Source organism: Lolium rigidum, chromosome 3, assembly GCF_022539505.1.
Source record: "Lolium rigidum isolate FL_2022 chromosome 3, APGP_CSIRO_Lrig_0.1, whole genome shotgun sequence".
Taxonomy (NCBI): Eukaryota; Viridiplantae; Streptophyta; class Magnoliopsida; order Poales; family Poaceae; genus Lolium; species Lolium rigidum.
The window spans coordinates 335,174,261-335,188,213 of NC_061510.1; the positions used below are offsets into that span (position 1 = coordinate 335,174,261).

Below are 13,953 nucleotides of genomic sequence, written 5' to 3' on the forward strand. Positions count from 1 at the left end.
TGTAATATATTGCTTTCAGTCGTAGAGTCACTGTTGTGTTACCGATTCTCACCCTGTAGGCCCTAGAGATCTAGGTTAGGCTTATGCCAGATTTGATATCTGGGTTTGTCTAGCCCTGACCTCCGGGGTCGCGACAGGCACACCAAGGAAGTGTGTTATACTATTGGCATTAAGAGTCGGTCGGCGCGTGTGGGTAAAGTTGTACACCCCTGCAGGGTTAAATCTTTTCGAAAAGCCGTGTCCACGGTTAAGGACGACTTGGTGATGGATTTTGTGATCATAGACAACTTGAACATAATCGCAGAACTTGATCTCAAGAGTGTGTTTAAGGATCCCTTCTCAGGGTATCGAGGGGGTGATCCTAGTTGATAGGTTCAGGTAATGATGAAAGATTCGGTGAATTCAGCATGATGATATATAGAGATAGAGTTCTTATCGCTCTCTTATCACTTTTGAAAATGATCTGAATAGAGGAGCTTCTACTCCCTCTTGTTTACAAAAGAAAACTGGCTTTACGCAAAATAAGCTCCACATAAAGTCTCGCATACCCGGTTTCCTAATAGGTTATACTAAGTCTTGCTAAGTTCATGTACTTAGCTTTACATACTTTGTTTCAGATGAAGTCCTTCCAATAGATGGTGGTTTCTACCTTGACGTCAACGAGTAGTTCGGTGTTCCCAGACGGCAGCCAGAGACTTATGGGCTGGAACGTCGTCTTATGTTATGGCCTCTTACGCCCTTTGCAGTCTTGTTATCTAGAATAACATAATTTGTTTTCCGTCTTATTGTATCGTGGGCAGTAACTTCTGTATGTAAATTTGGATCTTTACTCTGTTAAGAGTTGTATATATTTACTTTCAGTCGTAGAGTCACTATTGTGTTACCGATTCTCAGTATATAGGCTTTAGAGATCTAGGTTAGGCTTATGCCAGATGTGAATCTGGGTTTGTCAGCCCCAACCTCCCTGAGTCGCCACAAAGAAGCAGCTGCCTGATCGACTATAAGGCTGAAGGGAATATATACAGAGACTTAGCTATCTACCTGATGATCTTGTTCATCTAAGACTTATGATCCGTTTAGGAAGCGTACGTACGTACGCACGCTCTCATGGGCTGATGAATAACGCTTCGACATGACTCATCGTGCTGATCCATGTGTATCCTAGTGCAAGCTTACCTAACTAACTACAAAATATATATCTCTTTACGCCTTTCCCGGTAATTAGATGTTTATATTCTGTAACAACTGTCTGGCAGTCTGGCGCATTTTCAGAGTTAATTGACTAAGAAGAGCTAAAATACATTTCACGCCTTTAACCTCCAGATGAGTATCATCGATGCCTTCTGCAATCAATAGGAACAAGCATCCGGCTATTGATAATTTGTTAATTGTCCGGTGTTGTATGCTTGTATATATATGAAACCTTATTCTTTGGGGTCTAAACTGCCAGCAAAAAAAGGTTTGGAAGACGAATCGTTCAATTGATTTGAGCTCAGTTGTGCTGAATTGTGTTGTGTCGATGTTTCAGTGAAATCACTCAAGGATGTTCAAGAGGTCATTTGGACAAAAGAACTCACATGTAAAATTCTCCCAAGTCCCAAAAAACAAATCTTTGGAGTTAGGAGATCCAATCTAAAAATAAATTGTTAACTTTCAATAGTAAGGTCAGTGGCAACTCTAACTAGTACATACCTAAATGCTTGCAAGGAAGGACACAAATAAACATCATGTTTGATCTACCAAGCTACATGATTGCTGAAAAGCAAGTTTAACGGTGCTGAAAAGCAGGAGATAAACATATTTAATTTTACAAGCTACAATAACTTAACAATAGATGCCATGTGGATATGTTATAGCGAAGAGGACAGGACAATGACGCATGACAATCTAACTAGTCTTCCTTCTTCATGGAGGCAAGAAAATCCAAGCTTCCACCAGCTTCTGGATACAAGGGACCATTTATGACTAGAGAAAAGAGCACAAGTACAAAAGAACATGTAAGATACGTGATTAAACCAATTGCATCAATATGATCAAATGTGAAACAAGAAAAGCACGTGTATAAAAGAACGAGGGAGCACGTACATTAGAAGAAAAAAAAAGGTCCTGCAAACTCTGCAATAACTTCATTTCACAGTGGTAATAAACTAGCATAATCATTTACCTTATTTGCGTCCCCTACCACAATTCTCTAGCATGTTTCTTCTAGCATAATCATTCACCTTATTTCTTAGCCTAACATAATCCTGGGCATAATCATTTCGCTTATTCAATATGTTTGGTGGATTGTGGTGACTAAAGCTAACCTTACCAATTTTTTGGTCATGGGCAACAAATTTGCTATAGTTTTGATGGTTGCTAACAATTTAGCATGCACCTGCTCACTAGTCAACTCTAATTCATTTTTCTTGGCAACATTGGCCAAAACATGGACAACCAAAACCCTATCTAAAATACTAGTATATGCTAGCCAAATTGTGAGATTTGCTTGGGTTCAAACGAAACACACCCCACAGGCTTTAACAAGTTACATGATATTATCCTTGGCACTAATTCTGAAAGCAACCGATGAGTACTATGTGTGCCAAAAATAGGACAACAGAGCAAATCACCAAAGATCACAAAAACCTTCACATGACTGCTAGTTGCCAAAGATGACAGATTATTTTAGTCAAATTGCATACAAAACCATGTCTCCCTACAAAGAAGTGGATACACGGCTGATTGGTTGTGTAGGAGAACAAGGATCGATGTGGGCAAATTTCAAAGTTGATTTAATAGATACTCCATCAGTATAGGGGATTGCAAGTGGATTAGGACGAATCTGAATTTCTGACATGTCAGTTGGATATTGATTGGGGGCAGACATTATTTGTGAGGATTGAGCATCTGACCAAGTTAGATTTGTAGTCGGTTGCTAATTTTTTAGGATAATAAAACTAGCGGTGATAACTGAGCACATCATAATCGTTCCATGGTGCTAGTACAGAAAGAACGGTTTATCTGCTGGTAAACTTACCCAAAAACGGAGCTTTCTCTTAACCTTCCAAAAAAGCAATCCAGCTTCCCTTGATTCCTTTTCCGAACATAACAGCCCTTTGTTCCTACAAAGGTCACAAAGAGAATATAGTAAGCCCGCTAAATAAGATGGCGTAGGAACAGTTGCAACATATAAGGAGCAGCTAGGAAAAAAACAAAGTAAGGGCAGCGGTGATATACCAGATATCGCGAATGCAGCAGGTAATGACGTGCTGGATGAGGCTACGAGGACCGGGGTTACAGCCATTTAGACTGCACGTGTCGATTGGTCGAGACCAAGCACCAGTATTGAGATGGTATTGTGCAAAAGAACGATCAGTTGGATGGTTGTAGACAACACTTTCAGACATGACAGTAGGCAGCACCTTAGAGGAGACACTGAGGCACTTGTTCTCGAGGAAGAGAGCACGGTCACCAATGCTTTTCACCGGGGTAAATCTTTCCAAGATAAGGTCCTCAAGTTTGTAAATCACAAAGTGCGACCAAGAGCTATCGTTATGGCCAACAAGCAGGATCTGCGAGTCGCACTCTACCAGATGGAAACCGCAGTAGAGCTTATCTGCCGGACATGTGGCGATCAGCCTTGGCGGCAGCGGCGGCGAACCAGGCTGCAGGGGAGGGTCAATCTGGAAAACCAATGATCCACTAGAGCTAGGATAAGATTGCGCCAAGAATAGCTTGCCTCGGAATGACAAGATTGCCCTATTAACCGGGATATCCCAGTTTGGCATGGTCCATTGCTGGTCCTGGGAGGTAGCGAAGGCCAGACGCCGCAGACGCCTGAAGGTAAGCATGACGATGATGGATCCACCGGTGCAGGAAACGGAAGCGCATATACCGCATCTGATATAGTACCATTTTGACAGCTCGGGATCAGGATTTGCAACAGGAAGATCATTGTCCAGCTGAGTGAGGAGGGTGGCAAGCGGTGGGAGCTCAGTAATGTCTCCTGTGAAAGGGTGGAGGAGGCGGACGGCGGTGTCTTGGTCTCTCTGGAGAAGAAGGAGGCCGTCGACAGAGTCAAGAGCGCAGTGGTTCCTGAAAAGCGGGAGCTTGACTCGGACGAAGGTTCCCGTGTCAAGGTTGAAGAAACGGACATAGCCGCGCAGCTTGCCGTGCCCGGGGTAGAGACCGTGACCCTCCGGCAGCATCATCCAGCGGCGCGGGTGGAAGTGTGGATCGATGACGCCGCGGCCGCGCGGGCAGACGGTGCCGGACCTCCAACTGGTGCAAACAGCGCGGAAGCGGACGTAATCCAGAAAATCGCCGGCTAGCACGCGCATCGCTATCTGGCGAACCATATCCCCTGGAAGACGATACGCCCAGGGGGAAGAGGTGGACGGGGGTGCAACTTCATCTGAGGCCACCGCCGCGGCAAGGCGGCGCTTCCTTGCGCGCGCAGTTGTGGCCTGCGGCTCGGACGGGCGTTTCCTAGACATCGACGGAGACACAATGCGTTCCAATCGTAGATCTGATTCGCAAATTAAGAAACAGAAGAGAGTGAATTTTATCCAGGAGAAACAAAGTTGAAGAGATAAATTACACGGAGAAGAGGTGTACCACTGGAGTTGGGAATTAGAGCCGGTGAAGGCTGCTGGAGAACGTTTAAGGGGGTTCGCCGGCGTTGGCGGTTCAGTGCCATGGTTGTCTGCTGCTGACCCTGACCTGCGTCCATTCCTTCCAAAACTCTTCGTTCTCTGCCTTCATTAGAGGATTTTATGCGTCGGAAGAATCCACTCCAGCATGTTCCAAAAAAAACTACTGGTCTAGCTTTCGTTTTTCTGGCCCCAATTTACGGGACGATCATAAAGTTTGAGTTATGAGCATGTCCAACATGATCATTTTAGCGCCCGCAAGAGTTTTGCCGCTCCAGCTGACGCGCGCAGCTTCAACGAGTCGATCCAAAACGGACATTCAAAATAGCCGTCCGTTTGTGTCGGTCGAAATGGTCGAATTCGACCACGCATGTCTATGTGCCTTAGGTGTCCCAATAGCGCGATGCAAAAAAAAAATTTATTTTAGATTTTGCATTCAAGAAAAACATAATTTACATAGGAAAGAAAGGAAAATAAAAAAAAAGGTAAAACTAAAAGGCGCATGTAGCACATACTAGCCTAGGCTACTACTCGTCCTCGTTGTCGATCACGACGAATTCCGGTATTGCCCACGCCAAAATGGCAGCCAACGAAACGTATGTCGGTGTTGTCGTTGGTGAAGGTTGGGCGGTCGGCACAACCCACAGATTGAATAGCGGAGGTGGACGCGGCGACGCCTCGAAGTCGTTCTTCTTCTTTTCCATGGTGATATGGCGGCGCGCTCTGGTGGGGATGGGAGTGGAGGTGTCGGTGGTGTGGGCGATGGCAGGGACGATGTCAGACGCCTTTTAAAGGTTGGTCGCGCGCGGGACACGATACCGTTGATGGGGGCGTAGAAAGCCAGCCGTCGCCCGTTAGTCCTGCCGCACCTGCAGAAGACGAGGCGACACCATTGATTGAGGCACATACGCAGAAGCGAAGACCGCCAAAGTGATGCGGCCGAAATAGGCCACTTACCCGCTGCCAGGAGGGACCATGGCGGCAAGACGCGGTCACGCAACGCGTCCGCGTAGCATCCTCCCAGACGCAACCGAGGCGCAAATTTAGGCTGCATTTGCATCTCGGCGGATGATACGTCTCCGACGTATCGATAATTTCTTATGTTCCATGCCACATTATTGATGATATCTACATGTTATATGCACATTTTATGTCATATTTATGCGTTTTCTGGAACTAACCTATTGACGAGATGCCGAAAGGCCAGTTGCTGTTTTCTGCTGTTTTTGGTTTCAGAAATCCTAGTAACGAAATATTCTCGGAATCGGACGAAATCAAGACCCAGGTTCCTATTTTTCCCGGAACCATCCCGAACACCCGAGAGCCGCCAGAGGGAAGCCCTGGGGGCCCCACACCACACCCTGGCGCGGCCAGAGGGGGGGCCGCGCCGCCTAGTGTGGTGGCCCCAGGCCCCCTCCGAGGCTGCCCTTCCGCCTATTTAAAGCCTCCGTCGCGAAAACCCTATTACGAAGGACGAAACCTACAGAAACCTTCCAGAGCCGCCGCCATCGCGAAGTCAAGATCTGGGGGACAGGAGTCTCTGTTCCGGCACCCTGCCGGAGCAGGGAAGTGCCCCCGGAAGGCTTCTCCATCGACACCGCTGCCATCTCCACCGCCATCTTCATCACCGCTGCTGCTCCCATGAGGAGGGAGTAGTTCTCCATCGAGGCTCGGGGCTGTACCGGTAGCTATGTGGTTCATCTCTCTCCTATGTACTTCAATACAATAATCTCATGAGCTGCCTTACATGATTGAGATTCATATGATGATGCTTGTAATCTAGATGTCGTTATGCTAGTCAAGTGAATTTTACTTATGTGATCTCCGGAGACTCCTTGTCCCACGTGTGTAAAGGTGACGAGTGTGTGCACCGTGTGGGTCTCTTAGGCTATATTTCACAGAATACTTATTCACCTGTTATGAATGGCGTAGTGAAGTGCTTATTTATATCTCTTTATGATTGCAATGTGTTTTGTATCACAATTTATCTATGTGCTACTCTAGCAATGTTATTAAAGTAGTTTTATTCCTCCTACACGGTGTAATGGTGACGGTGTGTGCATCCGTGTTAGTACTTGGTGTATGCTATGATTATGATCTCTTGTAGATTATGAAGTTAACTATTGCTATGATGGTATTAATGTGATCTATTCCTCCTACATAGTGTGAAGGTGACGGTGTGCATACTATGTTAGTACTTGGTTTAGTCTTATTGATCTTTCATGCACTCTAAGGTTATTTAAATATGAACATTGAATTGTGGAGCTTGTTAACTCCGGCATTGAGGGTTCGTGTAATCCTACGCAATGTGTTCATCATCCAACAAGAGTGTAGAGTATGCATTTATCTATTCTGTTATGTGATCAAAGTTGAGAGTGTCCACTAGTGAAAGTCTATTCCCTAGGCCTTGTTCCTAAATACTGCTATCGCTGCTTGTTTACTGTTTTACTGCGTTACTACTGCTACCATATTACCACCATCAACTACACGCCAGCAAGCTATTTTCTGGTGCCGTTACTACTGCTCATACTTATTCATACCACCTGTATTTCACTATCTCTTCGCCGAACTAGTGCACCTATTAGGTGTGTTGGGGACACAAGAGACTTCTTGCTTTGTGGTTGCAGGGTTGCATGAGAGGGATATCTTTGACCTCTTCCTCCCTGAGATCGATAAACCTTGGGTGATCCACTTAAGGGAAACTTGCTGCTGTTCTACAAACCTCTGCTCTTGGAGGCCCAACACTGTCTACAAGAATAGAAGCTCCCGTAGACATCAAGCACTTTTCTGGCGCCGTTGCCGAGGAGGAAAGGTAAAAGGTACTCACACTCCGGATCTCGGCTACTAAGCTATTTTCGCCGTTGTAAGTACTCGAAGCTATTTCCTTTAGATCCTGCAATTGCATCTTTTTGTATCTTGTTTACACTAGTTTGGCATAATGGACAACAATGAGCTTCTTATTCTATTTCCTGATTTAAAACATGGATTGTTTGATGCGAAAATTAAAAAACCTATGGAATCTTATTTGCATGCTGGTAGTAATATTAGTATGAACGCTTTGAACACCATTGTTGATAATAATGTAGAAAGTTCTAAGCTTGGGGAAGCTGGTTTTCATGATCTTTTTAGTCCCCCAAGCATTGAGGAGAAAAATTTCTTTGATGATACTTTGCCTCCTATTTATGATGATTATAATAGTGGTCTTTTGGTACAACCTACTATGGAGAGTAAATTTTATTGTGATTATACTATGCCTCCTACACTTGATGAGAATAATAATGATAGCTACTTTGTTGAATTTCTCCCGCTATTACTAATAAAATTGATTATGCTTATGTGGAGAGTAATAATTTTATGCATGAGACTCATGATAAGAATGCTTTATGTGATAGTTATATTGTTGAGTTTGCTCATGTTGCTACTAAAAGTTATTATGAGAGAGGAAAATATGGTTGTAGAAATTTTCATGTTACTAAAACACCTCTCTATGTGCTGAAATTTTTGAAGCTACACTTGTTTTATCTTCCTATGCTTGTTACTTTGCTCTTCATGAACTTGTTTATTTACAAGATTCCTATGCATAGGAAGCATGTTAGACTTAAATATGTTTTGAATTTGCCTTTTGATGCTCTTTTTTGCTTCAACTACTATTTCTTGCGAGTGCATCATTAAAACTGCTGAGCCCATCTTAACGGCTATAAAGAAAGAACTTCTTGGGAGATAACCCATGTGTTTTTACTACAGTATTTTTGTTTTATATTTGAGTCTTGAAAGTTGTTTACTACTGTAGCAACCTCTCCTTATCTTAGTTTTATGTTTTGTTGTGCCAAGTAAAGTCTTTGATAGTAAAGTAAGTACTAGATTTGGATTACTGCGCAGTTCCAGATTTCTTTGCTGTCACGAATCTGGGTCTACCTCCCTGTAGGTAGCTCAGAAAATTAAGACAATTTACGTGCATGATCCTCAGATATGTACGCAACTTTCATTCAATTTGAGCATTTTCATTTGAGCAAGTCTGGTGCCCTAATAAAATCCATCTTTACGGACTGTTCTGTTTTGACAGATTCTGCCTTTTATTTCGTATTGCCTCTTTTGCTATGTTGGATGAATTTCTTTGATCCATTAATGTCCAGTAGCTTTATGCAATGTCCAGAAGTGTTAAGAATGATTGTGTCACCTCTGAACATGTTAATTTTTATTGTGCACTAACCCTCTAATGGGTTGTTTCGAGTTTGGTGTGGAGGAAGTTTTCAAGGATCAAGAGAGGAGTATGATGCAATATGATCAAGGAGAGTGAAAGCTCTAAGCTTGGGGATGCCCCGGTGGTTCACCCCTGCATATTCTAAGAAGACTCAAGCGTCTAAGCTTGGGGATGCCCAAGGCATCCCCTTCTTCATCGACAACATTATCGAGGTTCCTCCCCTGAAACTATATTTTTATTCCGTCACATCTTATGCACTTTGCTTGGAGCGTCGGTTTGTTTTTGTTTTTTGTTTTGTTTGAATAAAATGGATCCTAGCATTCACTTTGTGGGAGAGAGACACGCTCCGCTGTAGCATATGGACAAGTATGTCCTTAGGCTCTACTCATAGTATTCATGGCGAAGTTTCTTCTTCGTTAAATTGTTATATGGTTGGAATTGGAAAATGCTACATGTAGTAATTCTAAAATGTCTTGGATAATTTGATACTTGGCAATTGTTGTGCTCATGTTTAAGCTCTTGCATCATATACTCTGCACCCATTAATGAAGAAACACTTAGAGCTTGATAATTTGGTTTGCATATTTGGTTTCTCTAGAGTCTAGATAACATCTAGTATTGAGTTTTGAACAACAAGGAAGACGGTGTAGAGTCTTATAATGTTTACAATATGTCTTTTATGTGAGTTTTGCTGTACCGTTCATCCTTGTGTTTGTTTCAAATAACCTTGCTAGCCTAAACCTTGTATCGAGAGGGAATACTTCTCATGCATCCAAAATCCTTGAGCCAACCACTATGCCATTTGTGTCCACCATACCTACCTACTACATGGTATTTCTCCGCCATTCCAAAGTAAATTGCTTGAGTGCTACCTTTAAAATTCCATCATTCACCTTTACAATATATAGCTCATGGGACAAATAGCTTAAAAACTAATGTGGTATTGAATATGTACTTATGCACTTTATCTCTTATTAAGTTGCTTGTTGTGCGATAACCATGTTTCTGGGGACGCCATCAACTATTCTTTGTTGAATATCATGTGAGTTGCTATGCATGTCCGTCTTGTCTGAAGTAAGAGAGATCTACCACCTTTATGGTTGGAGCATGCATATTGTTACGTGAAGAACATTGGGCCGCTAACTAAAGCCATGAATCATGGTGGAAGTTTCAGTTTTGGACATATATCCTCAATCTCATATGAGAATAATAATTATTGCCACATTCTTATGCATTAAAGAGGAGTCCATTATCTGTTGTCCATGTTGTCCCGGTATGGATGTCTAAGTTGAGAATAATAAAAAGCGAGAAATCCAAAATGCGAGCTTTCTCCTTAGACCTTTGTACAGGCGGCATGGAGGTACCCCATTGTGACACTTGGTTAAAACATGTGCATTGCAAAGATCTGGTAGTCCAAGCTAATTAGGACAAGGTGCGGGCACTATTAGTGTACTATGCATGAGGCTTGCAACTTGTAAGATATAATTTACATAACTCATGTGCTTTACTACTACCGTTGACAAAATTGTTTCATGTTTTCAAAATAAAAGCTCTAGCACAAATATAGCAATCGATGCTTTCCTCTTTGAAGGACCATTCTTTTTACTTTTATGTTGAGTCAGTTCACCTATCTCTCTCCACCTCAAGAAGCAAACACTTGTGTGAACTGTGCATTGATTCCTACATACTTGCATATTGTACTTGTTATATTACTCTATGTTGACAATTATCCATGAGATATACATGTTACAAGTTGAAAGCAACCGCTGAAACTTAATCTTCTTTTGTGTTGCTTCAATGCCTTTACTATGAAATTGTTGCTTTATGAGTTAACTCTTATGCAAGACTTATTGATGCTTGTCTTTAAGTACTATTCATGAAAAGTCTTTGCTTTATGATTCATTTGTTTACTCATGTCATTACCATTGTTTTGATCACTGCATTCATTACATATGTTTACAGTATGATCAAGTTTATGATGGCATGTCACTTCAGAAATTATCTTTGTTATCGTTTTACCTGCTCGGGACGAGCAGAAACTAAGCTTGGGGATGCTGATACGTCTCCGACGTATCGATAATTTCTTATGTTCCATGCCACATTATTGATGATATCTACATGTTATATGCACATTTTATGTCATATTTATGCGTTTTCCGGAACTAACCTATTAACGAGATGCCGAAAGGCCAGTTCTCTGTTTTCTCGCTGTTTTTGGTTTCAGAAATCCTAGTAACGAAATATTCTCGGAATCGGACGAAATCAAGACCCGGGTTCCTATTTTTCCCGGAACCATCCGGAACACCCGAGAGCCGCCGGAGGGAAGCCCCGGGGGCCCCACACCACACCCCGGCGCGGCCGGAGGGGGGCCGCGCCGCCCTATGGTGTGGTGGCCCCGAGCCCCCTCCGAGGCTGCCCTTCCGCCTATTTAAAGCCTCCGTTGCGAAAACCCTATTACGAAGGACGAAACCCACGAAACCTTCCGGAGCCGCCGCCATCGCGAAGTCAAGATCCGGGGGACAGGAGTCTCTGTTCCGGCACCCTGCCGGAGCAGGAAGTGCCCCGGAAGGCTTCTCCATCGACACCGCTGCCATCTCCACCGCCATCTTCATCACTCGCTGCTGCTCCCATGAGGAGGGAGTAGTTCTCCATCGAGGCTCGGGGCTGTACCGGTAGCTATGTGGTTCATCTCTCTCCTATGTACTTCAATACAATAATCTCATGAGCTGCCTTACATGATTGAGATTCATATGATGATGCTTGTAATCTAGATGTCGTTATGCTAGTCAAGTGAATTTTACTTATGTGATCTTCGGAGACTCCTTGTCCCACGTGTGTAAAGGTGACAGTGTGTGCACCGTGTGGGTCTCTTAGGCTATATTTCACAGAATACTTATTCACTGTTATGAATGGCGTAGTGAAGTGCTTATTTATATCTCTTTATGATTGCAATGTGTTTTGTATCACAATTTATCTATGTGCTACTCTAGCAATGTTATTAAAGTAGTTTTATTCCTCCTACACGGTGTAATGGTGACAGTGTGTGCATCCGTGTTAGTACTTGGTGTATGCTATGATTATGATCTCTTGTAGATTATGAAGTTAACTATTGCTATGATGGTATTAATGTGATCTATTCCTCCTACATAGTGTGAAGGTGACAAGTGTGCATACTATGTTAGTACTTGGTTTAGTCTTATTGATCTTTCATGCACTCTAAGGTTATTTAAATATGAACATTGAATTGTGGAGCTTGTTAACTCCGGCATTGAGGGTTCGTGTAATCCTACGCAATGTGTTCATCATCCAACAAGAGTGTAGAGTATGCATTTATCTATTCTGTTATGTGATCAAAGTTGAGAGTGTCCACTAGTGAAAGTCTATTCCCTAGGCCTTGTTCCTAAATACTGCTATCGCTGCTTGTTTACTGTTTTACTGCGTTACTATTGCTACCATATTACCACCATCAACTACACGCCAGCAAGCTATTTTCTGGTGCCGTTACTACTGCTCATACTTATTCATACCACCTGTATTTCACTATCTCTTCACCGAACTAGTGCACCTATTAGGTGTGTTGGGGACACAAGAGACTTCTTGCTTTGTTGTTGCAGGGTTGCATGAGAGGGATATCTTTGACCTCTTCCTCCCTGAGATCGATAAACCTTGGGTGATCCACTTAAGGGAAACTTGCTCGCTGTTCTACAAACCTCTCGCTCTTGGAGGCCCAACACCTGTCTACAAGAATAGAAGCTCCCGTAGACATCAAGCACTTTTCCGGCGCCGTTGCCGGGGAGGAAAGGTAAAAGGTACTCACACTCCGGATCTCGGCTACTAAGCTATTTTCGCCGTTGTAAGTACTCGAAGCTATTTCCTTTAGATCCCGCAATTGCATCTTTTTGTATCTTGTTTACACTAGTTTGGCATAATGGACAACAATGAGCTTCTTATTCTATTTCCTGATTTAAAACATGGATTGTTTGATGCGAAAATTAAAAAACCTATGGAATCTTATTTGCATGCTGGTAGTAATATTAGTATGAACGCTTTGAACACCATTGTTGATGGCAGGGACGATGTCAGACGCCTTTTAAAGGTTGGTCGCGCGCGGGACACGATGCCGTTGATGGGGGCGTAGAAAGCCAGCCGTCGCCCGTTAGTCCTGCCGCACCTGCAGAAGACGAGGCGACACCATTGATTGAGGCACATACGCAGAAGCGAAGACCGCCGAAGTGATGCGGCCGAAATAGGCCACTTACCCGCTGCCAGGAGGGACCATGGCGGCAAGACGCGGTCACGCAACGCGTTCGCGTAGCATCCTCCCAGATGCAACCGAGGCGCAAATTTAGGCTGCATTTGCATCTCGGCGGACAGCCCGGTTGCCATGCGCCGGGCCACTAGGCTGGGGTGCAGCGCATATTTCGACCACCCGGCCGCAAACGGTCGTTTCGCGTCCGCTTGCGTCGGCCCATTGGACATGCCCTAAAGCGGCATCGCGCCAAATCTCCCGCGTTGGATCTAGCGTGCGCGATATAAAGGGCGAAGTGCGCTCTCTCAACCACCGCTGAACCCTCTTCTCTTCTTTTTCCCCACCACCCCATCGCTGAATCGCGCCGCTCCAAATCCTTCCCATCCACGCCTACATTTCGTCGCGCCGCAAATCCTCCAGGTACCACGGCATGGGCCTCCGGTCAGTAGGCAACTTCTACGTTGAGATCTGCGCCGCTGGCTAACGCTTCACCCCCGACAGCTTCAAAATTGCGCACGAGGCCGCGTGCGCCTACGACGTGGCAGCGTGGTGGCTCCACCGTCCGCGCCGAGACCTCAACTTCCACGACGTTGACTCCTCCACCCAAGCAGAGACGTTGGCGCCCCCACCGTGCCATGTCTACAAGAAGGAGAGGCAGTGTCACCGCCAGCGCCGGCTCGCCATTGTCGAGGCAGACGAACGCACCATGGCAGTGTGGCCCGAGAACTTCCCCCAAGACGTCGTCGATGAGAATGCGTTCTTCGCGTAGCAGCGGGCAGAGCGCAAGGTCGTGAGGGAAGCGAAGCGAGCGCGCAAGGCGTTCTCCCTGGCGCACATGGACAACCCAAGCACCATCGATGCTCCAACAC

The 13,953-nt window shown here is 44.4% G+C and overlaps 1 protein-coding gene across 1 annotated transcript; it reads right to left on the reverse strand.

Annotated features, from left to right (window-relative positions):
* Positions 1 to 1,905: 1,905 nt before the first annotated feature.
* Positions 1,906 to 13,314, reverse strand: LOC124697080. Its single transcript, XM_047229718.1, has 4 exons — positions 13,095 to 13,314; positions 3,220 to 4,510; positions 3,020 to 3,104; positions 1,906 to 1,941 (listed from the first exon to the last, which is right to left on the reverse strand). Exons 1-4 carry the CDS (start codon positions 13,312 to 13,314, stop codon positions 1,906 to 1,908), a joined length of 1,632 nt encoding a protein of 543 aa, XP_047085674.1.
* Positions 13,315 to 13,953: the final 639 nt, after the last annotated feature.